The sequence below is a fragment of the Schistocerca gregaria genome, chromosome 4 (genome assembly GCF_023897955.1).
Source record: "Schistocerca gregaria isolate iqSchGreg1 chromosome 4, iqSchGreg1.2, whole genome shotgun sequence".
Lineage (NCBI taxonomy): Eukaryota > Metazoa > Arthropoda > Insecta > Orthoptera > Acrididae > Schistocerca > Schistocerca gregaria.
In genome coordinates this window covers 100062371-100088124 of record NC_064923.1, presented here as the reverse complement: position 1 = coordinate 100088124, position 25754 = coordinate 100062371, and the positions used below count along the sequence as shown (strand labels likewise).

Here is a 25754-nt window from a genome sequence, read left to right as displayed (position 1 = left end):
ACATTGTTCTCTGGGTTAAAAACATATTTTGCAATTGCACCAAAATACAAAATGATTCAGACTCAGATATTTCCTGAACCTTTTGTAGTCCTGTCTTCCTCAGCTGCATATAATATTACGGTATATTGATAATTTTTACTTATGGACTGTCTGACAGCAACTGAATAAAACATAATTTCAGCATCATACGCGTTTCGCCTTTATTTTCTGCAAGGCATCATCAGTGGGAGGTCGCGTGGACAATTTCTTACATATTACACTCCTGTTGCATTTTTGGTTTTGTTCTCCTTCTTATGAACGCCAATTTGTGGTTTTTTCCCACATTCGACAGCACTATGAACTGAACGCTTGTTTCAATGCAATGTTTTGGTTTCTGTTGCCGACTGTCAATAACATTCGATCTTTGGCAAAAACATTTGACAGTCGGCAACAGAAACCAAAACATTGCATTGAAACAAGCGTTCAGTTCATAGTGCTGTGGAATGTGGAAAAAACCACAAATTGGCATTCATAATAAGAACAACAACATCAAAAATGCAATAGGAGCGTAATATGTAAGAAATTGTCCACACAACCTGCCACTGATGATGCCTTGCAGAAAATAAAGGCAAAACACGTATGGCACGAAAATTGTGTTTTATTCAGTTGCTGTCAGACAGTCCATAAGTAAAAATTATCAATATACCGTAATTTCCTGAACTGTCTAATACACCATTTCTTCTGTTTTCACCCACATGAGCTACGAAAATGTTTTCACTAAATGAAGTACAGTCTCTGCTCATAGTTAAGTTTTTACAGAAATAATGGTATAAATTTCATTTTTCAATGGCATTACATCTGCTGCTAGTATCATACTTCTAAGAGCTATGTATTAAACAAAATTTCAATCTTCAAAATTTGATAACTAATTTATTTATTTTGAACACAAAATCAAATGCAGTCTTAAGCGAAAGTTCGTGTTGTTATACAAATTGTTGCATTAGGCCAATGTGGAGCTGCAGCTTGATGCAGCTAATAAAGTCTACTTACAAAGCGGAATAGTGAAGAAAACTTTTAGATTAAACTGATACTAATCACAGTTGGCTGCATGTGGATGGATCAACACTCCAACTGGAAGACAAAGGACGCGACACCTAAGGATGATGCACCAGATAACTACAGTAACAGCTGTACACTTGTTTCCTTCAGAGCCTTGGAAGAAAGTTGAACATCAAAATTTGATAGAATTTGTAAAACAGGGAATTCAGGTATAAAGACTGCTAAATAATAACTTAGCATCATGAGTTTAATGTCAAGATACACACTTAGATCACAAAATTATATCAGTAACAGTAACAAAAAGGAACAACAAGATGTTGTGGTCATAAACACTTGCTTACAAATCCTTTCATATACCAAGAGTTCAAAGAACCCACCATTTATTGCTATACATGTTTGCAATCACTGGTGCAAGGACTTATGGACATACTGAAGCCAGATTCCTTCAACATCATTGCACATGCTGCAACAGTGTCACATTTTAAATGCACTTGGGCTGTTGGAACTTATATACAGGCTTTATTTTTGATATTAGCCTGGGGAAAAAAGAACAGTGGCTCCAATCATTTGGTAATACGGGCAAGACCTTTGCACCCATTGTTCTGGTACCCCATGCATCCACATATTTCAAGTGGTACTACCTCTGTCAGACATTGTGTGTAATTTTTACCTGATTGCTCTTACTTTACTGAAGAAACCCAATCACATAACCTCTGATAATCCCACACCAAATGTTCACACTTCATTGCCTATGATGTTCAACATGTTTCAGCTAGTGTGGATTCTCAATGGCCTAACAATTTACATTTATTATAGTCAGCTTATCATGACTGGTGAAGCAAGCTTCAATTGTACAGAAAATTCTTTGAAGAAAGAACCTTTTGTCCTGTTGTTGCATCAGAACAGAGCATCAGATTTCCATGTGCCTTCTGCATTCCCACTGCTTAACCAACTGGTGAAGTGACACATGATGGGGTGGAAAAAGTTTGTGAGCAAAATGTGAACAACAATGGGCTGACTTATTCCAGAGGTACCTGAAACTTCTCTGGAACTAACATGTGGATTATGAACAACAGCTGTCCGAATGTTGGTTTCATTCACTCTGCTAGTTGGAGGCTTGCTCCTTACCGTATGTATAGTATTCCAGTAGCCCTCCAACAATAATTATTTGCACATTCGCTGAATTGTCGTTCTTGTTGGATGTCATCTGTTGGGATACTTTTGTGCCTACAACTGAACTGCATTCTCAGTATAGAACAATTATGAACCAGTTTCCCTGATTTGTGTAAGACATTTTTTTTTCTAATTAACCAGCACTTAATGCATGTAAACACCAAATAATGAATGCTAGGTTTTCTTTATGTACCATATTATACTGTGTCATGGTGCTGCAACAGGATGTTTTGTCATTATCTGACATTACGTATGAGGGCTATCCACAAAGTACATTACGTTTTGGAATTAAAAATAAATAAAGTTTTGGAATTTTTTTTATTACATACAAATGAAAGCCACACTTAAATACTACTTTTCTACATAGTTGCCATTTAAATTAAGGCACTTATCATAGCGATGGACGAGCTTGGAAATTCCTTCGTTGTAAAAATTGGCCGCCTGAGCCTTCAACCACGTGGTTACCTCTTCTTGAAGCTGTGCGTCGCCATCAAAACGCTGCATAGCCAACCACTTCTTCATTGCTGGGAATAAGTGGAAGTCGCTCGGTGCCAGGTCGGGACTGTACAGCGGATGAGGAAACAACTCCCACTTAAAAGATTCAAGAACTTCACGAGTGGCATTTGCCGTGTGGGCCCGGGCGTTGTCATGAATCAGCAAGATATTTGAGCCCAACTTTCCCCTGCCCTAGTTTTGTATAGCTCTTTTGAGGTTGTGAAGAGTTTGGCAATACCTTTGAGAGTTTATTGTAGAGCCTCTTTCCAGGAAATCCACAAAAATCACACCTTTTCTGTCCCAAAAGACAGTTGCCATCACCTTCCTTGCCGACATTGTCTGCATGCATTTCTTGGGTTTTTGGGGGGAATTTGTGTGCCCCCACTGCATTGAATGCAGTTTTGTCTCACAGTTCACATGCTTAACCCATGTTTCATCACCAATAACGATGCGATCGAGTAATGAGTCGCCATCTTTCTCGCGAGCGTCCAAAAACGTTAACGCTGCAGCAGCCATTCGCTGATTTTTGTGAGTCTCTGTCAAGATTTTTGGTATCCATCTTGCACAAAACGTGTGGTAACCAAGCTTTACGGTAATGACTTTGTGCAACAAACTTCGTGAAATTCGTGGAAAACTCACAGAGTGTTCCGTTATTGTGAAATTACGGTTTTCACGGACCGCAGCATCGACTTTCTCGACAAGTTCGGCAGTCACTATGCTGGGTCTTCCACTTCGCTCTTCGTTGTGAACGTTAGTTTGGCCATTTTTAAATTTTATGACCCATTGACGCACTCCACCTTCAGTGATTATGTTGTCCCCATACACATCACAAAGCTGCCGATAAATTTCTCTTGGTGTACAGCTTTTTGCAGTCAGAAACCTTATTACAGCACGCATTTCACACTTCGCGGCATTTTCAATTAACGCTGACATTTCAAACTGTCACAGTAACTCAACAGAGTACAGCACGACCCTCTCACTAGCACAGCAGGATGCCGACTGAGCGGCGGAATGCCACGTCACCAAGATGGTCCCGCTAGCCCTGCCCCTAACGGATACAAACGGAAACGTAATGTACTTTGTGGATACCCCTCATATTTCCTTATTTATAAAATATTAACTTTCACAACCCCCCCCCCCCCCCATGAACCATGGACCTTGCCGTTGGTGGGGAGGCTTGCGTACCTCAGCGATACAGATGGCCGTACCGTAGGTACAACAGGGGTATCTGTTGAGAGGCCAGACAAACGTGTGGTTCCTGAAGAGGGGCAGCAGCCTTTTAGCCTTTTCAGTAGTTGCAAGGGCAACAGTCTGGATGATTGACTGATCTGGCCTTGCAACAATAACCAAAACGGCCTTGCTGTGTTGGTACTGCGAACGGCTGAAAGCAAGGGGAAACTACAGCTGTAATTTTTCCCGAGGGAATGCAGCTTTACTGTATGATTAAATGATGATGGCGTCCCCTTGGGTAAAATATTCCGGAGGTAAAATAGTCCCCCATTCGGATCTCCGGGCGGGGACTACTCAAGAGGATGTCGTTATCAGGAGAAAGAAAACTGGTGTTCTACGGATCGGAGCGTGGAATGTCAGATCCCTTAATTGGGCAGGTAGGTTAGAAAATTTAAAAAGGGAAATGGATAGGTTAAAGTTAGATATAGTGGGAATTAGTGAAGTTCGGTAGCAGGAGGAACAACACTTCTGGTCTGGTGACTACAGGGTTATAAACACAAAATCAAATAGGGGTAATGCAGGAGCGGGTTTAATAATGAATAGGAAAATAGGAATGCGGGTAAGCTACTACAAACAGCATAGTGAACGCATTGTTGTGGCCAAGATAGATACGAAGCCCACACCTACTACAGTAGTACAAGTTTATATGCCAACTAGCTCTGCAGATGACGAAGAAATTGAAGAAATATATGATGAAATAAAAGAAATTATTCAGATAGTGAAGGGAGACAAAAATTTAATAGTAATGGGTGACTGGAATTCAGCAGTAGGAAAAGGGAGAGAAGGAAATGTAGTAGATGAATATGGATTGGGGCTAAGAAATGAAAGAGGAAGCCGCCTGGTAGAATTTTGCACAGAGCACAACTTAATCATAGCTAACACTTGGTTTAAGAACCATGATAGAAGGTTGTATACATGGAAGAATCCTGGAGATACTAAAAGTTATCATATAGATTATATAATGGTAAGATTGAGATTTAGGAACCAGGTTTTAAATTGTAAGACATTTCCAGGGGCAGATGTGGACTCTGACCACAATCTATTGGTTATGACTTTTAGATTAAAACTGAAAAAACTGCAAAAAGGTGGGAATTTAAGGAGATGGGACCTGGATAAACTGAAAGAACCAGTGGTTGTACAGAATTTCAGGGAGAGCATAAGGGAACAATTGACAGGAATGGGGGAAAGAAATACAGTAGAAGAAGAATGGGTAGCTTTGAGGGGTGAAGTAGTGAAGGCAGCAGAGGATAAAGTAGGTAAAAAGACGAGGGCTAGTAGAAATCCTTGGGTAACAGAAGAAATATTGAATCTAATTGATGAAAGGAGAAAATATAAAAATGCAATAAATGAAGAAGGCAAAAAGGAATACAAACGTCTCTAAAATGAGATCGACAGGAAGTGCAAAATGGCTAAGCAGGGATGGCTAGAGGACAAATGTAAGGATGTAGAGGCTTATCTCACTAGAGGTAAGATAGATACTGCCTACAGGAAAATTAAAGAGACCTTTGGTGAAAAGAGAACCACTTGTCTGAACATCAAGAGCTCAGATGGAAACCCAGTTCTAAGCAAAGAAGGAAAAGCAGAAAGGTGGAAGGTGGAAGGAGTATATAGAGAGTCTATAGAAGGGCGATGTACTTGAGGACAATATTATGGAAATGGAAGAGGATGTAGATGAAGATGAAATGGGAGACACGATGCTGTGTGAAGAGTTTGACAGAGCACTGAAAGACCTGAGTCGAAACAAGGCCCCCGGAGTAGACAACATTCCACTGGAGCTACTGACGGCCTCGGGAGAGCCAGTCCTGTCAAAACTCTACCATCTAGTGAGCAAGATGTATGAGACAGGTGAAGTACCCTCAGACTTCAAGAGGAATATAATAATTCCAATCCCAAAGAAAGCAGGTGTTGACAGATGTGAAAATTACCGAACTATCAGTTTAATAAGTCACAGCTGCAAAATACTAACACGAATTCTTTACAGACGAATGGAAAAACTAGTAGAATCCGACCTCGGGGAAGATCAGTTTGGATTCCGTAGAAATGTTGGAACACGTGTAGCAATACTGACACTACGACTTATCTTAGAAGCTAGATTAAGGAAGGGCAAACCTACGTTTCTAGCATTTGTAGACTTAGAGAAAGCTTTTGACAATGTTGAATGGAATACTCTCTTTCAAATTCTGAAGGTGGCATGGGTAAAATACGGGGAGCGAAAGGCTATTTACAATTTGTACAGAAACCAGATGGCAGTTATAAGAGTGGAGGGACATGAAAGGGAAGCAGCGGTTGGAAAGGGATTGAGACAGGGTTGTAGCCTTTCTCCGATGTTATTCAATCTGTATATTGAGCAAGCAGTAAAGGAAACAAAAGAAAAATTCGGAGTAGGTATTAAAATCCATGGAGAAGTAATAAAAACTTTGAGGTCAGAGACAGCAAATGACTTGGAAGAGCAGTTGAACGGAGTGGACGGTGTCTTGAAAGGAGGATATAAGATGAACATCAACAAAAGCAAAACTAGGGTAATGGAATGTAGTCGAATTAAGTCGGGTGATGCTGAGGGAATTAGATTAGGAAATGAGACACTTAAAGTAGTAAAGGAGTTTTGCTATTTGGGGAGCAAAATAACTGATGATGGTCGAAGTAGAGAGGATATAAAATGTAGACTGGCAATGGCAAGGAAAGTGTTTCTGAAGAAGAGAAATTTGTTAACATTGAGTATAGATTTGTCAGGAAGTCATTTCTGAAAGTATTTGTGTGGAGTGTAGCCATGTATGGAAGTGAAACATGGACAATAACTAGTTTGCACAAGAAGAGAATAGAAGGTTTCGAAATGTGGTTCTACAGACGAATGCTTAAGATTAGATGGGTAGATCACATAACTAACGAGGAAGTATTGAATAGGATTGGGGAGAAGAGAAGTTTGTGGCACAACTTGACTAGAAGAAGGGATCGGTTGGTAGGACATGTTCTGAGGCATCAAGGGATCACCAATTTAGTATTGGAGGGCAGTGTGGAGGGTAAAAACCGTAGAGGGAGACCAAGAGATGAATACACTAAGCAGATTCAGAAGGATGTAGGTTGCAGTAGGTACTGGGGGATGAAGAAGCTTGCACAGGATAGAGCAGCATGGAGAGCTGCATCAAACCAGTCTCAAGACTGAAGACAACAACAACAACAACAACAACAACAACAACAACTTTCACAACTGAAAATGTCACAGTTAATAAAATATTCCAGGCTATTATGCCATGCTTGGATGGATTCCACATTGAAACTCAATGTTTCATCCCCTTCTGCAGGGGACAGATATTTTCAAGAGGATAGTAGCTACTGAGTGCCCAATTACACCCTGGCTAGTTACTGACTGCAGCAAAATTCTGTTTGCTCATACTCTCATAGTGTGGTGTGATGTTGCATGCTTTGAATACCCGGTCACAGCGGACTATTGTCAGTTGCCGACATCAAGTGTTGCTAACATCCCATGGTGGAAGACTCAGAGTGACCAACTCTCCCGTATTTTCTGGGGTCTCCCAATTATAGCATTTTTTTTTTTTAAATCTTCCTAGTCCTCTTATTGACCATCCATTTCTCCTGTGGAATTTATTAGTGATCACTGTTATAAATCTTGTGAAGCACCACTGATAGTTCAAATTCTTTGACTGACAGATCTCACAAAGCTTTTGTATAATAATTGGTACTATTGCCGACATAGTATCAATTCTGTCTGTGATGCCATTAGCAGAACACTGGGTTATAATATAGAGTAATGGCAGTTCCACTGTTATCCTATGGAAGTGGAACAAACAGCAGATGTGAGGTTCCTAAGATAGAAGAAGGGCTGCACAAAAAGAGACATGATTAGAAACAATTATATTAGAATACAAGCAAATATTTTTAGTATGAATGAAAAAATTCAAAAATATTGTGAAGATTGGAAACAACACGTCATGTGAATGCCAGGTCAAAGAATTCTTCAGAATATCTTAAACTACAAGCCAAACAGGAAAAGAGGTATTGGAAGACCTGAAAAAAGTTGGATTTTTTTTTTAGTCCACAACCGGCAACAGTCTATTCCTTGAAAGGAAAATGGTGGGTGTGGTGGTGGTGGTGGTGGTGATGATGATGATGATAGTTAACATAGTATTTACTGTTCGAGCTTCTACAGAAAGAAGATGGTTTGGCTCAAGGTAATAAGAGGACTGCCTAAAAAATGACACGGCTTACGCATCTAGAGACGTCATAATGGGGGGCAGTGTTTACTTTTCTCTCGGTCAGTATTGACAACCCATGGATCCACTTACTTCATACCGATCAGTAACTATGGTATAAATAAGACACATATCTCTCATGATTGCACTGCTGATGGGATGTTAAACTCCAGTCTTCCTTCTTTGGACAAGACAAGAATGGAATAAGGACTTGCAGAAGTAGTGAGATGTTTAAACATACTCATAACATTTTATTTCTCAATAACCTTACACAACACGACAACCCTTCACAATACTTCCAAAGACTCTGTACTGATAAATCACTTAAGCTGGCAGCAACTGAAAGCAGAGGACAACCAACACTAAATGTTCTGATTTATGCAGTCTTTCTTTTGTAATCATGTCTACTATACTATTCAGCATTTACATGTCTCTTAATTTGCTTCTAAAGTGAATCAATTTTCACCAAGCATTCTCGCAGCAAAAGCAATGATGTAAAAAGTTCACGAAGGAAGAAGCCCGTTACCCTTGAATTTACACCACAAATGAGTCTTATTACATGCTTTTGCATTCCAAAAACTTTATCTTGATTTGTGGAATTAAGCAAAATATGATACAGTATAACGTAATAGAATAAAAGTAAGCAAAGTAAGCCAGGTTTTTTATTTTTACATTTCCACTGTTGCTCATTCCCAGAAAATGTGATGTAGTTGTGCAGTTCAAGTTTATTGTGACCAAATTTCATTTAAACCTCCCCTCAAATAATGGTCAGATGATCTCCTTTAAAACATTATCAAATGTTGGTCATCCTAAAGACTCATCACATGTTCTTCAACACCAGGAACCAAATGTCATTGAATTTCCCTCCCTCCTCCTTCCTACTGGAATTCCTGGAGTGTTTAACAATCTTTATTGTCTCTCGAAATAGTTTTTCATGGCATCTGTTGTGGCTGCCAATATCTCGGACCTTTCTAATTGGATAAGAAATCCCAAACTTCTCCATAAGACAACAATTGGTTTCAAATTCAAATCAAATAAATTCCTAAGTCATAAAAAATCTAATTATTCTGTTACTCTAAAACTAGTAATTATGTTTTTAAAAATGAAACATTGTTGAACTTGTCTCTTTTAGAATAATGACTCTAGCACCAGAAATCACTGCAGTTCCATCTGAAAGTGTGAAGTTGATGCCAGAACCCTGTAATTGGTACAGCTATGAAAAGAGAGTAAACGTCATTTAGTGAGGACTTTTTCCCAATTCATTTGGATAAAAACAGAATTATGATATCTTAAACAGTTTCAGAAATCCCAGGTGAACAAATGAATCACCACGAATAATACCAGCATATGCGAGACAGTGAAAATGAGCAATGTAAAGACGCTTTAATTTTAGCGAAAGTGACTGCAGAGATCATTTAGATGGTGAATGTAGGTTTCACTCAGCTCTGCACAAGTTTGTGATACCTGGACAAAAATTTTTCATCTATCTTGGATCCAGGTGTTAAAGAACATGTGATGAGTCTTTAGGATGGCCAACATTTGATAACGTTTTAAAGGAAATCATCTGACCATGATATGAAGGGAGATTTAAAGGAGATTTGGTCGCAATAAATTTGAACTGCATAACTACATTGCGTTTTCTTGGAATGGGTGACAGTGGAAATGTAAAAATAAAAAACCTGGCTTACATCTAGTCTATTATGTTATACAGTATCATTTTTTCATTTATTATTTAATCATCTTCTGATTGTAAAATGTCCCTTTCACATAATCCCTGTTTCAATAACTCTATAGACTTTGAATAGATTCAGTTAAGATGTAGTCCCTTTTATTTAAGTTATTAGTCAATGTTGCCCACTAAGCTAGTTGGAATATCATATACATTATACTTGCTATTTTCAGAGAAACACTATACCTAGATCAGAATAACAAAGTGACTGACAGCAAGTACTTTACGGACAGCTACCTTAGTAACAACCTATCACAGCACGAGACTGGCCACACCTCCTACCCTGTCAAACCACTCTGTTAGCTCAGCTGTCAGTTACCAGTCAACTGTAGAAGGCATCTGTGGTCTGTAACAAAGTAGTTGTAAATTGTTCTTATATATTTTGTTTCTTTGTATAGTAAGTTTCTACTACAGAATGTGTGGAGCTTCCTGTGAAACAGCTAATGAAAATGATAAGACACCTAAGGTCCTGCAAGGTGAGTTCATCACTGCACGTTAACAGATAATGAATAAACTTACTCGTTGTGGCACCTCAAAGCTGCTGTCACTAGTTTCAATCGCACATGTGTGTAAAGGAGGACTGACAACATCCCTCACTTCTATACTGAACTAGTACCCTCCTTGTTATTCTGATTCAGGTATAGGCATTACATGACAGAGAACTTTTTTAAAAATTGTCTACACACTTAGCAAGAAACTACTGACAGTCATAAACAAAAGCAGTGGAACAAGAAGCTTGTAACACATTTTCATTTTGTAGCACCCCAGTCACATTAATATCTACTCCTGTATTCTGGACTTTGCAGAGCAATTTTCTGCTTCCAGTTTTGTAAACATGAAAAGAATCATTGACAGGTTTATCCTCTATTTGAAATGTTCCATGTTATGGTTCACACAACCAAACACTTTTGTCAAAACAAAGAATAAATTCATGATCCTCAAAATGGAGACGTATTCTGCAGTTCCTGTTCACTACTTTTGCGGGACAAACAGTGAATCTGATAAATTACTTCACACTACTAACTTCAGTAAAACATGGACGAGGCTAATCTGGAAAGTAATGTTACAAGAATTTTTTGAAGTAGAAAAAATTAATTTATTTTAATAAAATTTACAAGCACTGCAGTACAAGTCTTGCATTATTTTTCCACATAATCACCATTTACATCAAAATATTTTGTCATCTGTGAGACAAGTTTTTTGATACCCTTGTCATAGCCATGTCCTGCCACCTTTTTCAGCCAATTCTTCACTTTGGTTTTCACCTCATCATCGTAGTTGTTGTTGTCAGAAAAGTGTTTTAGATGAAGGTGTTCCTCCAATTTAGTGAACAGATGATAGTCACTAGGTGTGAGATCGAGGCTGTGAGAGGAGAGGCTTAAAACTCCCAACCAAACTACGTCAACAACTCTTGTGCCACATGAGCGGTGTGTGGATGCACTTTGTCATGAAGGAGACAGACTCCCACTGTCAGCATCACATGACATTTGTTTTATTATGGCTCTGCGAAGCTTCCTCGTGGTCTCACAATATCTTGCAGCATTTATTGTTACACCTCTTTCCAAAAAATCAGCAATCAGAAGCCCTTTCCTGTCCCAAAACACTGACAGCATGATTTTCCTCACTGTTTTTTGAGTTTTGAACGTTTTGGCTGAAGGAGAATGAGTATGGCACTATTGCACTGATTGTTGTTTGCTCTCCGAAGTATGGTGATAATCCTAAGTTTCATACCCTGTCACTATAGAGCTGAGAAAAGCCTCACCTACATTCAAGAAATTTGTGAGCAGAACTTTACTTTCATGTGCTTTAGTAAGCATATTGGGCACCCATCTTGCACACAATTTGCGATAATTTAGTCAATCAGTTATGGTTTCATGAAACGGTTGGACAAAATGCAAGCAGGTCAACAACTGTCAAAAGCCAATCAGAGAGATGGTGTTCTTATATTTTCAGTACCACATCATCAGTGACAACAGATAGCCTTCTGCTTCTGTCTTCATTTTAAATCTCTGTCCTTCCAAAACTGAAATTCTAGACCCATTTCATCACATGCTTGATATTAGGTCCTCTCTATAAAATGAAACAATTTTGTAATGAACTGCAGCAGCATTTGTGCCCTTAGCACTTAGATAGCGAATTACACTGTGCAATGTGCACTTGGCAGGAGCCAGAATCAGAATGCTCATTTCTAACAGTCACCGCAACACTAATCAATGAGCTAATGATTGCTGGTAATACTCGTTCCTTCCGCTGGCTTCCCGCTACATGGCATTGGTACAAATTTCCCCCACAGACAATCCATGCTAAAGCTACATGTCTTGTAACCTTAGTTTCTGGATAACCTTCATAAAATGAAGTACAGTAATGGTTTCACCCATGATACTCCTTGCTGGTACAACATTCCTCTCATCATCTGTGACTGCTCCTTCAGGCCAACATGACTGACATATACAGGGTGATTATAATTACATTTCCAGGCTTTAAAACACTGAAAGTGAACTACTGCTCAGAATGACAACAAACTCGAACAGAATTTTATCAAAGAAAGGGGAAACATTACGGAAACAAAAGGATTTAAGAAAAAATTTTCCCTCTAGATGTGTCTGTAACCAGCAGAATAGCAAAATAAAAGACACAGGGAAAACAGCTCCCCCTCAGTTCACGTCTGAGATGCTCGACATGACTCTCTCAATGGAAGATCATACACTGCTGGTAAAGCTCTTTTTACAAGAATAGTGACTGAGTTGTCAATAGCTCTGCAGAAGTTCCAGACACAAGAGGTTATGAAAAAAGGCATTGGTCCACTGTCCATCAAGAATCCGGAGAAAATTATTATGAAATTCAAAAAGACAGGTTCTTTTGAAGTGCACTGTGGCTGATGGATGAAAACAATTGATACAACATCAGCTGAAGATGTGGCCACAGCATTACAAGAGGGGTCGAACTGTGGTGTGCAAATGTGGAGTGAATGAGCAAAAGCCCAAATTTTTGACATACCGGTAAGCATGATGCATAAAGTTCCACAAAACAACCTGCATTACAATCCATACATAATTACCCATGTACAGGAGTTGCTTCATGCAGACCTTCCAGTAAGACAAACATTTTCTCTGGAATTTCTTGTTCACATGGAAGTGGACAAAGAATGGCCGTGGAATATTCTATGGACAGACAAAATCCATTTCCATCTCCAGAGACAAGTCAATACAAAGAATAGTAGCATATGGGCAACAGAAAATCCACTCACACATCAACCAGCACAACTTCATTCCGCAAAGGTAACTGAGCAAAATAAATGGTGATGGTCGAAGTAGGGAGGATATAAAATGTGGACTGTCAATGGAATGGAAAGCATTTCTGAAGAAGAGAAATTTGTTAACATTGAGTATAGATTTAAGTGTCAGGAAGTCATTTCTGAAAGTATTTGTATAGAGTGTAGCCGTGTATGGAAGTGAAACATGGACGATAAATAGTTTGGACAAGAAGAGAATAGAAGCTTTAGAAATGTGGTGCTAAAGAAGAATGCTGAAGATTAGGTGGGTAGACCACATAACTAATGAGGAGGTATTGAATAGAATTGGGGAGAAGAGGAGTTTGTGGCACAACTTGACTAGAAGAAGGGATCGGTTGGTAGGACATGTTCTGAGGCATCAAGGGATCACCAATTTAGTTTTGGAGGGCAGCGTGGAGGGTAAAAATCGTAGAGGGAGATCAAGAGATGAATACACTAAGCAGATTCAGAAGGACGTAGGCTGGAAGATGAAGCTGCTTGCACAGGATAGAGTAGCATGGAGAGCTGCATCAAACCAGTCTCAGGACTGAAGACCACAACAACAACAGCAACAACAGGTATTTAGTTGAATTAAAAGGCTTTAGATTTGACTCATTTATTGTGTCACCAGAGTTTAACAGATTCCTTTTAGCACTCATAAGGATGATCTCACACTTTTCATTATTTAGGTTTAGTTGCCAATTTTTGCACCATACAGATACCTTTTCTAGATTGTTTTGCAATTTGTTTTGATTTTCTGATGACTTTCCTAGTGGGTAAACGACAGCATCATCTGCAAACAACCTCGTATGGCTGCTCACTTCTGTTTTAATTGATGACTTTCCATCGGTTGCTATGAACTGTGACCTCTCTGACAGGAATCCGTGAATCCACTTGCATAGTTAAAACGATAAGCCAAAGCACACAATTTTACTGCAAGCCGCTTGTGTGGTAGTGTCAAAGGCCTTCTGGAAATCTAGAAATACAGAATCAATTTGAAACCCCTTGTCAATAGCACTCAAAACTTCGTGTGTGTAAATGGCAACTAGTTGTGTTTCACGAGAACAATGTTTTCTAAATCTGTATTGAGTGTGTGTAAATATACCATTTTCTTCAATGTAATTCATACTGTTCAAGCACAATATATGTTTCAAAATCCTGCTACATATTATTATTATTAAAGTAAGAAGCTCATCTGTGTTTGCTCTAAATGACAAGTGTCAAAATACTGTTGCTTGCATCATTCATGATTTACAGATAATTAAAACAGTACCAAACAGAAAAAAATATGTTCAACAGAAGAGAGGTGGTTCTCTTCTTAAAAAAGATACAGCTACTTTAGAATGAAAAAAACTCTTAAAACACTTTGGCCGTTCCTTTACCAGGACACAAGGAAGTGAAGTATCAAAAACACACACAAACGCGCACACACACACACACACACACACACACACACACACACACACACACACACCTCTGCACAATAGCAGCAAAATAATTTCAGTCTTTGCAAAAGAAAATGGCCATAAAGTGAATGTACCGTTTCATCATTCCAGATGGCTTGCAACTGTGTTCCCAACATCACAGCGGTAAATATGGCAAACAGAAGAGCTTCAAAGACCAGGAAGAGCAGCAGAACTACAGTGGCAGGAGGCGAGTAAGTAGAACAGTCCTTCCACTCATGGCGAACACATATGATGAACTGGTTGATTGACAGGAACAGTGCATGCACCGATATTGCTGCAATGTAAAACTGTTAAACAAACAAAAAAAATAGATGAAAAACAAATTAAAATAAAAGACAATACAATGCAACCTTGTTGTAATGTACCCACAAAACATCAGTTATTTATCTAGTTGTGTCACTTGCTTATCCTGCTTCAATAATTTGAGCTATCGAAGGCTGAATCTTTCTCAGTAATTTTTACTTACCTTTTGCAGTGAGGATTTTGCCTGTGGATTACCAGTGAATACATAAGTATTCAGATTTTGTGGCAACATACTTAAGTTAAAGCCTTTTGACTCACTCATTTTCGATCAGGGTCTCTCCCTTGTGTTGCTGCCTTCTTTGTACCTACCTGAGTACAAGAGCTGGGTACCAACACAGAAAACAAAGACTAGAGCACAAAGGTATGCAGTTCTGAAATGCAGTTTCTGAGGAGACCTGAAGGATGTATGAAGGAAGACAATTTTAGAAATGAAAAATAAAACAGAAATTAAATGTAGGAGCAGTAGACCCTGGATTCAGATGATTATAGCGTGTCATGAGGATAGAGATTAACATGTTTCCAAAGAAAGCTTTGTGCTATGCATCTTGAGGGGAAGAAAAGAAACAACACATATGGGTAGACCAAGGCGGAGAAGGAAAGAAAAGCTCTGATAATGAAACAGTCGGTAGACTAAACCTTGAAGTAAAAAGAGGAATAACAATAAATTTATCTACTTTAGTTATTCCTTTCTACATCAATATAACATTCAAATTATTTCCAGTAGAATTCAGAATAAACTATACCCAGTAAAAAAAAAAAAAAAAACCACCCACTCTCATGCACCTTACTTCGAAAGTTTACATGACTTGTCAACATTCATACTGGATGTATAAATCCATCAAGAGGCACAAGTGTTGGTGCATAGAGTGAGGTTCACCTGTATGGATGAAGCAGCCACCACTTCCGGTGTTTGTTCCAACCAGTCACAAATCTACACTGACCCATACTCCCCTCTTTTTTTCTTCAGTCTTCTGTTATCCTGAATTTTCATTATCATACTTTATTACTTTTACTCATTTCCCATCGGTAATACACCTTTCAACAAAGGCTGCACGTGAGTAATACAGAATAGAAGGTAAGTAGAATGGCAGAAACTCAGTAATTTCAGCTTCACCAATAACTACATGCACACACAATAATAAATTTAATTATAAACTTGTACTTGCTGGTCCCCGTGAGGACAACACACACCGTGGGAACAACATACCAAGGTTTCAATATTTTCCTACAACAACTTAACACTATCTTTCATCAAGCAGTTCATTCACTTAGAATTTATTATAAAAATATTGGTAATACATGTTAATAATAGTTTGTCCATAGCTTAACAAAATTTAAGCAGTGAAATTGATTCACTTTAATTCAAACAAGGTGGGGAAGGACTCATCATTATTAATAAACAGAAGTTAATGAAACAGAGAGAAGAAAAAGGAAACTTCTAAGGGAAATCCAGGGTCCAAAAAAGGGAACAGTAAATGAGTTTACATTTCACATGAGAGCAAACAAGGAATTATATGGAAGGCTTGAAAAAATCCCAGTCAATGGAGAAATGAAGGTTGGCTCCCTACAGCTACATTAAAAGAATGAAACCAGAAAGGACTGGAAATGAGGTACTGACTTACCAGTAGAACAAAAAGATTCAAACCCCACGATTGAAAGAAAGTAATTAGGCTCTACGGTGGCGTGTAACCACTAAAGAAGATACAGGAAAGAGAGAGAGAGAGAGAGAGAGAGAGAGAGAGAGAGAGAGAGAGAGAGAGATTCAGAGCAAAACTACTAGGCATGGTGGATCAGCATAACAAGAAAGTGAGAACAAAGAATATTCCCGTGACAAGAGCAAGGGGTCAGAGGATGAAGAAATATTAGTGAAAAGAATTGTATTAGTACAGTGGATAGGTAGATAAAACAATCAAATAAACCAATAAAATTAAAAACAACAATCTTCCTGTCATACAAAACTGAGATAACTGGAATGAATGGCATTGCTAACTTACCGTAAACAACACAAAATACTTTTGATTGTTTTCACCAACACAGTTATTGACCCATGGACAATGGTGATCCATCTTCCTAATACATCTGTAACAGCATGGATGATACTAAACTAGTCAAATCAATACATTTACTCCACTGCAGAAAATGAAGGTAAGTAGATTAAAGTCTAGACGATGATATTTTTTCATTCAGTGTTGTTACAATTCTCTGATTAAAAAACTGGAAGCTCCAAATGCATTTTCAATACTGGACCAACTGATCTAATTTAACAGTGCCATGTGTCAACAAAGATATTTTTCTAATGTACTGTAGACACAATTTTTATTTTAATTAGCATGGCTAACTCACAAGAAAGTAATAACACAAAGAATATTATTGGAGGAAGAGCAATGAGTCAGAGAATGAAGAAATACTAGTGAAAAGAATTGTTTAATTACAGTGGATAGGCAGATGGAACAATCAAATAAATGAATAAGGTTAAAATCAACAGTGTTTTTGTTGAGCAAAACAATATGAGAATCAGTCTGAGAATATTAATGTTAACTAACCTTTGGCAAACAGAGCAATGATGTGCTCTTTCTGGCTTGATGCTACAGCACTTGGGGCACTTGAATATAACCTGACCTTCTCGAAAACCCATTTGCTGGATCATCTCTTTTGTGGCATTTCCTTTTGGAACTGCACCCTGAAGTAAGTTTCAAGTTACATTACAATATGCATTTCTCACATTTTAATCATATTTAAAAATAAAATAAAATTTTCTGGAAAGCATATTATTATTATTTCTTTCTTATCTCAGATGTTATGTCTGGTCAGAAGTAGAAAGTGACGCGGACCTTGATCAAGCGTGCCTTCCTTTTAACTGTACGGTATATGTTATATTGCATTTAGGAACTTTCGGGTAATTGAACATGTATCAATAATAACGGATTTCTGTAGTTGTATATATAAGTTTGGATGTAGCTCTATTGCATTGATGTACTGGTGGATATTGTGTGGTATGACTACTGTAATTGATAGTATAATTAGTATAATGTAAACTTTATCCTGATGCCACATATCCTTGACTTCCTCAGCCAGTTGGATGTATTTTTCAATTTTTTCTCCTGTTTTCTTTTGTATATTTGTTGTATTGGGTACGGATATTTCGATTAGTTGTGTTAATTTCTTCTTTTTATTGGTGAGTATGATATCAGGTTTCTTATGTGGTGTTGTTTTATCTGTTATAATGGTTCTGTTCCCGTATAATTTGTATTCATCATTCTCCAGTACATTTTGTGGTGCATACTTGTATGTGGGAACGTGTAATTTTATAAGTTTATGTTGTAAGGTAAGCTGTTGATGTATTATTTTTGCTACATTGTCATGTCTTCTGGGGTATCTGTATTTGCTAGTATTGTACATCCACTTGTGATGTGATCTACTGTTTCTATTTGTTGTTTGCAAAGTCTGCATTTATCTGTTGTAGTATTGGGAGCTTTAATAATATGCTTGCTGTAATATCTGGTGTTTATTGTTTGATCCTGTATTGCAATCATGAATCCTTCCGTCTCACTGTATATATTGCCTTTTCTTAGCCATGTGTTGGATGCGTCTTGATCGATGTGTGGCTGTGTTAGATGATAAGGGTGCTTGCCATGTAGTGTTTTCTTTTTCCAATTTACTTTCTTCGTATCTGTTGATGTTATGTGATCTAAAGGGTTGTAGAAGTGGTTATGAAATTGCAGTGGTGTGGCCGATGTATTTATATGAGTGACTGCTTTGTGTGTTCTGCTAGTTTCTGCTCGTTCTAGAAAGAATTTTCTTAAATTGTCTACCTGCCCATAATGTAGGTTTTTTATGTCGATAAATCCCCTTCCTCCTTCCTTTCTGCTTAATGTGAATCTTTCTGTTGCTGAATGTATGTGATGTATTCTATATTTGTGGCACTGTGATCGTGTAACTGTATTGAGTGCTTCTAGGTCTGTGTTACTCCATTTCACTACTCCAAATGAGTAGGTCAATATTGGTATAGCATTTTTAGTTCTTCTTTAATATTTGTATTATCTATTCCTATTTTTTGTCTGTATCCTAGATATTTATAGGCATGTTTTTTTCATCGCTTCTATGAGGTCGCTGTGGTTATCCAATATGTAATCTTCTTGTTTCGTGTGTTTTCCCTTGACTATGCTATTTTTCTTACATTTGTCTGTTCCAAAAGCCATATTTATATCATTGCTGAATACTTCTGTTATCTTTAGTAACTGGTTGAGTTGTTGATTTGTTGCTGCCAGTAGTTTTAGATCATCCATGTATAGCAAATGTGTGATTTTGTGTTGGTATGTTCCTGTAATATTCTATCCATAATTTATATTATTTAGGATGTTGGATAGTGGGTTCAGAGCAAGGCAGAACCAGAAAGGACTTAATGAGTCTCCTTGGTATATTCCACGCTTAATCTGTCTTGGTTGTGATGTGATATTATTTGAATTTGTTTGGATATTAAGTGTGGTTTTCCAATTTTTCATTGCTGTGTTTAGGAACTGTATCAATTTAGGATCTACTTTGTATATTTCCAATATTTGTAGTAACCATGAGTGGGGTACACTACGAAAAGCTTTTCGGTAATCAATGTATGCGTAGTGTAGCGACCTTTGTTTAGTTTTAGCTTGATATGTCACCTCTGCATCTATTATCAGTTGCTCTTTACATCCTCGTGCTCCTTTGCAACAGCCTTTTTGTTCTTCATTTATAATTTTGTTCTGTGTTGTATGTGTCATTAATTTCTGTGTAATGACTGAAGTTAATATTTTGTATATTGTTGGTTGTTGTTGTTGTGGTCTTCAGTCCTGAGACTGGTTTGATGCAGCTATCCATGCTACTCTATCCTGTGCAAGACTCTTCATCTCCCAGTACCCACTGCGACCTACATCCATCTGAATCTGCGTAGTGTAGTCATCTCTTGGTCTCCCTCTATGATTTTTACCCTCCACGCTGCCCTCCAATACTAAATTGGTGATCCCTTGATGCCTCAGAACATGTCCTACCAACCGATCCCTTCTTCTGGTCAAGTTGTGCCACAAAATTCTCTTCTCCCCAATACTATTCCATACTTCCTCATTAGTTATGTGATCTACCTATCTAATCTTCAGCATTCGTCTGTAGAACCACATTTCGAAAGCTTCTATTCTCTTCTTGTCCAAACTATTTATCGTCCATGTTTCACTTCCATACATGGCTACACTCCATACAAATACTTTCAGAAACGTCTTCCTGACACTTAAATCTAAACTCGATGTTAACAAATTTCTCTCCTTCAGAAACGCTTTCCTTGCCATTGCCAGTCGACATTTTATATCCTCTCTACTTTGACCATCATCAGTTATTTTGCTCCCCAAATAGCAAAACTCCTTTACTACTTGTAAGTGTCTCATTTCCTAATCTAATACCCTCAGCATCACCCGACTTAATTTGACTACATTCCATTACCCTAGTTTTCCTTTTGTTGATGTTCATCTTATATCCTCCTTTCAAGATACTATCCATTCCGTTCAACTGCTCTTCTAAGTCCTTTGCTGTCTCTGACAGAATTACAATGTCATCGGCGAACCTCAAAGTTTTTATTTCTTCTCCATGGATTTTAATACCTACTCCGAATTTTTCTTTTGTTTCCTTCACTGCTTGCTCAATATACAGATTGAATAACATCGGAGAAAGGCTACAACCCTGTCTCAATCCCTTTCCAACCGCTGCTTCCCTTTCATGTCCCTCCACTCTTATAACTGCCATCTGGTTTCTGTACAAATTGTAAATAGCCTTTCGCTCCCCGTATTTTACCCCTGCCACCTTCAGAATTTGAAAGAGAGTATTCCATTCAACATTGTCAAAAGCTTTCTCTAAGTCTACAAATACTAGAAACGTAGGTTTGCCCTTCCTTAATCTAGCTTCTAAGATAAGTCGTAGTGTCAGTATTGCTACACGTGTTCCAACATTTCTACGGAATCCAAACTGATCTTCCCCGAGGTCGGATTCTACTAGTTTTTCCATTCGTCTGTAAAGAATTCGTGTTAGTATTTTGCAGCTGTGACTTATTAAACTGATAGTTCGGTAATTTTCACATCTGTCAACACCTGCTTTCTTTGGGATTGGAATTATTATATTCATCTTGAAGTCTGAGGGTACTTCACCTGTCTCATACATCTTGCTCACTAGATGGTAGAGTTTTGACAGGACTGGCTCTCCCGAGGCCGTCAGTAGCTCCAGTGGAATGTTGTCTACTCCGGGGGCCTTGTTTCGACTCAGGTCTTTCAGTGCTCTGTCAAACTCTTCACACAGCATCGTGTCTCCCATTTCATCTTCATCTACATCCTCTTCCATTTCCATAATATTGTCCTCAAGTACATCGCCCTTCTATAGACTCTCTATATACTCCTTCCACCTTCCACCTTTCTGCTTTTCCTTCTTTGCTTAGAACTGGGTTTCCATCTGAGCTCTTGATGTTCATACAAGTGGTTCTCTTTTCACCAAAGGTCTCTTTAATTTTCCTGTAGGCAGTATCTATCTTACCCCTAGTGAGATAAGGCTCTACATCCTTACATTTGTCCTCTAGCCATCCCTGCTTAGCCATTTTGCACTTCCTGTCGATTTCATTTTTGAGACGTCTTTATTCCTTTTTGATATTGTTGGTAGACATATTATTATTATTATTATTATTATTATTATTATTATTATTATTATTATTATTATTATTATTATTATATACTGCAAAATCCCTAAAATAGTGCACAGTCCCAATTGCCTATCTAACGGCTTCCAGGACCACAAAAAATTATTTTCAATATTTCATATAATCGTTGACCACATTTAAAAATTTGAAATGCTGTCGTAAGAGACTCATTAACAACTATAATCTTATGTTAAAGGTTAACATAGTAATGGCATGTTGTTTTTGTCTTGAGGCAGCATTACCCACAGCATGCAAACTATCTAGACTTTATTCATCCAATTTATGAGAATGAGGGCACCTAATGACTTCCAGTGAACTTTACACATAAGTTCAAACCTTTTAAAAACCTTTGCTTGCCAATGCCCCACACAAAATTATGAAAGGAAAAAAAAGAGTTTATTGTTTATTACATTTTCACATTCTTGCAATAAAACTTCAGTTGTGAGCCCCATAACAAATGGTTAATCTGATCATGCTGGTCAAATTGCAGCTATGAAACAACCCCGTCAATTATGTTTAATTAAGAAAAGACAATGAATTTTTCACATAATTGAAAATGCTGACTGTTAGACTATTCAGAGAGAATTCACAGGAAGAAAATGGGAAGAAATTTATCGAGAACACACACTAAATGAGAAATTTAATTCTTTCCTAAAACTATTCTCACAACATTATTAATTCAGTTTTCCTTTACAATCAACCAGAGACCTTTACAGTGAACACTAAGAAAAAGGGTGGTTAATATGTGGGATCAAATTATCTCATGTCAGGAGAGGAAATCATTATTTAATGCAAAGAACCAGCTCTAATGAATACTTTAAAGTGCACTATGAGCAGTACTGCACAATTCTTCAGCATGTCATTAAAATCCTTGTTCTGTTTAAAAAGAAAAAAGAAAAAAAAAAAGAAAAAAATCAAAATTTCAAGAACCAAGAAATGACATTCTGGAGCATTACTAGGCATGAAATGAATAAACTCGGAAAGGCAAATGGTACTGAACTCCCAGAGGTTGTAGCAGTGAGGCAGATGACATAAAACTGAAAAAAATGAAATCATCCCTCAAAACAGGAGCCAATAAACTTAATTCAGTGGGTAATGCATACTCCACTGTCAGACATCAGTTTTGCTAATTCACCTGCTTGAGAGTAGCAACTCTTCTGGTTATACGGGATCTCACCCAAAGTATTAAAATCTTTTGCTGACTTGGTTGTATCAGCCCTGAGTTACCTTTGTAATAAGTCAATGAGCGCAGGAGTGTTTCCTCAAAGAGAGAAGTGTGCACTAGTAACACCAGCATACAAGAACCAAGACAAGCAGCTAACCTGTGATTATAGAGACATCTCCCTCCTTCCTTTGTTCTCAAATTTTTTTGAGAAAGTCTTGCTGAGAATAACCTTTCAACAGCAGCTCATTTTGGCTTTTGAAAAGACTTCTCTGCTGAGAACACAAGATACTATCATGACTAAGCACAATCAAGTCCAAACCCGAAGGAAGGATTGTCAATGAAGTTCAACACTTAGTACTGATAGCATGTTTATTACTGACACCAGTGAACAGCCAGAGTAGAACTGAGCTGGACTTGGAATGCTACTATTTATACAAACATAGAATATTCCAGAATACACAAATACGAGGTATTTTGAGGCTCTTCCTGAAATGATAAATTATAAATAACAAATAATTGCTTGTGTCTCACATTGACAGACCCTCACATTCTGGTTGTGTTGTTACATCCTCTTCACTAAGATTAAGGATGAAGGCAGAACCTCTTGTCAAAAATTTGTGATCATTGAGTGAGTCTTCAGTTTCCTAAAAATCTCCCATTGTCAATATGCACCTGTAGATTGTAGCAGGGCTTCATACAGAGGCAGGGATGCTGACTTATAAAAAAATTGGAGGGGCCCATACTGGGGGTCTTGCCCTGGAAAATTTTCTAAATTTTAGATGAAAAATAGTGAGTTTTTAAGTTTTTTAAGCATTTTAGTGTCATATGATCAACATTAGAAACCTGAAAACTGGACTTTCAATAACTCGACGCTCCAGGAAACTCAACAAGCCTGACACATTTTTTGGCTTTGAAGAAAGAAACAAAACATAAGCACACACAGTATTTTCGTAAAAAGCTAATTTCATTTACAGCAATAATCATGCTTATAGACTATTACAGAACAGTGAATATATAGCTCTGTAAAGACTGAAATTATATTTAAATAAATCCTAAACTATCATTAAAAGAATAAAACATAAAATATTGTTGTTGCACAGTTATAACACTTTGATTAATGAGTGAAATAGCCAATTAAAGTTTACTTTGAATAAGGCTCAGGGTTTATTAAATAAAAACAATATCTCAAAGTTAAAGCTTTAATACAGTTAATAATGTTAATACAGTATACTTAATACTTTCAGTCAAAAAGTAAGCGAATAGCAGGTTTTAATTGGGTCTTACACCCTAAAAATATTTACGTATTTGAAAATAACTAATACAGTACTACAGTAATATAATAATACTGTAATAAACTAGTACTACTATTTTGAAACTGAAAATTTAACATTATTTATGTATTTAATTCTCTAAGATTTTTAATATTGCTCTAAATGCCATTATTAGGGCTACAGTGTATTTAGAAAGATGAAAATGTCGACTGTCTGACTGGATTACTAAATATGAAATTGTTGATGACTGGTTGGATATCCAATTCAGCCAAAACATCTCAGTGGGCATGAAGAGCAGCCAAGTTGTTCAATCACTTCTGTCCCACTGGTGATTGGAGATATGACTTCAGATGTCTAAGGACGCTAAATGACCATTCTGCTGTTGCTATTGTTATTGGAACTACTCAGAGAAACTAAACACACTTCACTGCTTCAAATAACATTTCTCCAACTGCAGGATCTTGTGTAATGTACGTTCTTACATCACAAATGTTTTTTAAGACCAGTTGTTTTTTATTAGCGATTACGGCTAACATATTCAGGTATAAGCGCAGACTGTCAATGACTCAGTCATTTTTGAAAAACTTAGTTGATTTTTCCAAATTTGTTTCACCTCTGTTTACTAAAAGCAAGCACTCTTGCTCAACTGCAATGACCTGTGTTAGTCCAGTTGAAGCAAACCGCTCAGTAATGCAAGAATGCACCATTTCACAAACTTCAATGTAAACACTTTGTAGTATTCCATTGGGGTTTTGAAAGTGTGTGGTGACTGGTTTCATTGTTTTCATGCTTCTTTGGTATACTTCAATTCCAAGGAAGCGAAGCATCATCAACTTGTGAAGGTTTTTCTTTTAAACACTATTCCCAAAAGTGTTCAAAACTATCACACCTTCCGTTCACTACACAAATCAAGCCCTCAGATATTTTTTCCAGATCAGCAACACTTAGATGAGGACATCGAATTTTTTCATTGACATCCTCTACTGGGTTCACTGCATGGCAATAAAGATGTAAAAGGAAATAAGTCTTGAATTGTAACATTGACTCACATTTGTAATCTGCCTCTGTTTTGTCCTCTGCAGAAAATGTTTCAAAAAACTCTAGAAGTTCTTCAAAGTTTTTCAATATTCTCAAGATACTAGAAGCTTGCATAGTCGATTGAGTCGGGCAAAGGGGTCATAGAACAGCTTGGTCATTGGCGCTCTCACAGTGTATGCTTCTGAAAAGTCCCATCCTTTTGTTGGATACCCTTGCGGTGTTTATTAAGTCCTTGGCTAAAGCCATAATATCCCTCATTGGCGTAAGATGGCGCAGACTGTCAACAACTGCCAAGTCTGAATTGTGAGCAGTGCAGTGCACATGAAAAGCTTTTGGTTGTATATCCAAAACTAACTTTTTTAGTCCTTTGAACTTACCTCTCATATTCAAGGCAGCATCATAGCACTGTCCTCTTAAGTTATCCATTGACAAATCAAGACAAGCAAAAAGTCTTGTAAAATACTAAACAGAGTTTGTGATTCAGTGTTGGGGGTCTTGTTTAAGCCAATAAAGTCTTCGTTGATGACTAAGGAACCATTCAGAGTACAAATACAGAACTATACTTGTTTGTGAATCGCAGAATCACTTGTTTCATCAACCTTAATAGAAAAATGTTCAGTCTTCTTGATTGAAGTCAATACATTTCTCAACACAGACCTCCTACTAG

The 25754-nt window shown here is 37.6% G+C and overlaps 1 protein-coding gene across 3 annotated transcripts in view; it reads right to left on the bottom strand.

Annotated features, from left to right (window-relative positions):
• Positions 1 to 25754, bottom strand: part of LOC126266653 (palmitoyltransferase ZDHHC3-like) — a 107358-nt gene that overhangs the window by 12402 nt on the left and 69202 nt on the right. For all 3 annotated transcript variants that reach the window (XM_049971050.1, XM_049971049.1, XM_049971051.1), the window contains exons 4-6: positions 17457 to 17593; positions 16908 to 16992; positions 14685 to 14897 (exon numbers count right to left, since the gene is read on the bottom strand). In XM_049971050.1, coding sequence (XP_049827007.1) covers positions 14685 to 14897; positions 16908 to 16992; positions 17457 to 17593 — 435 coding nt within the window. The remainder of the gene's footprint in view (positions 1 to 14684; positions 14898 to 16907; positions 16993 to 17456; positions 17594 to 25754) is intronic.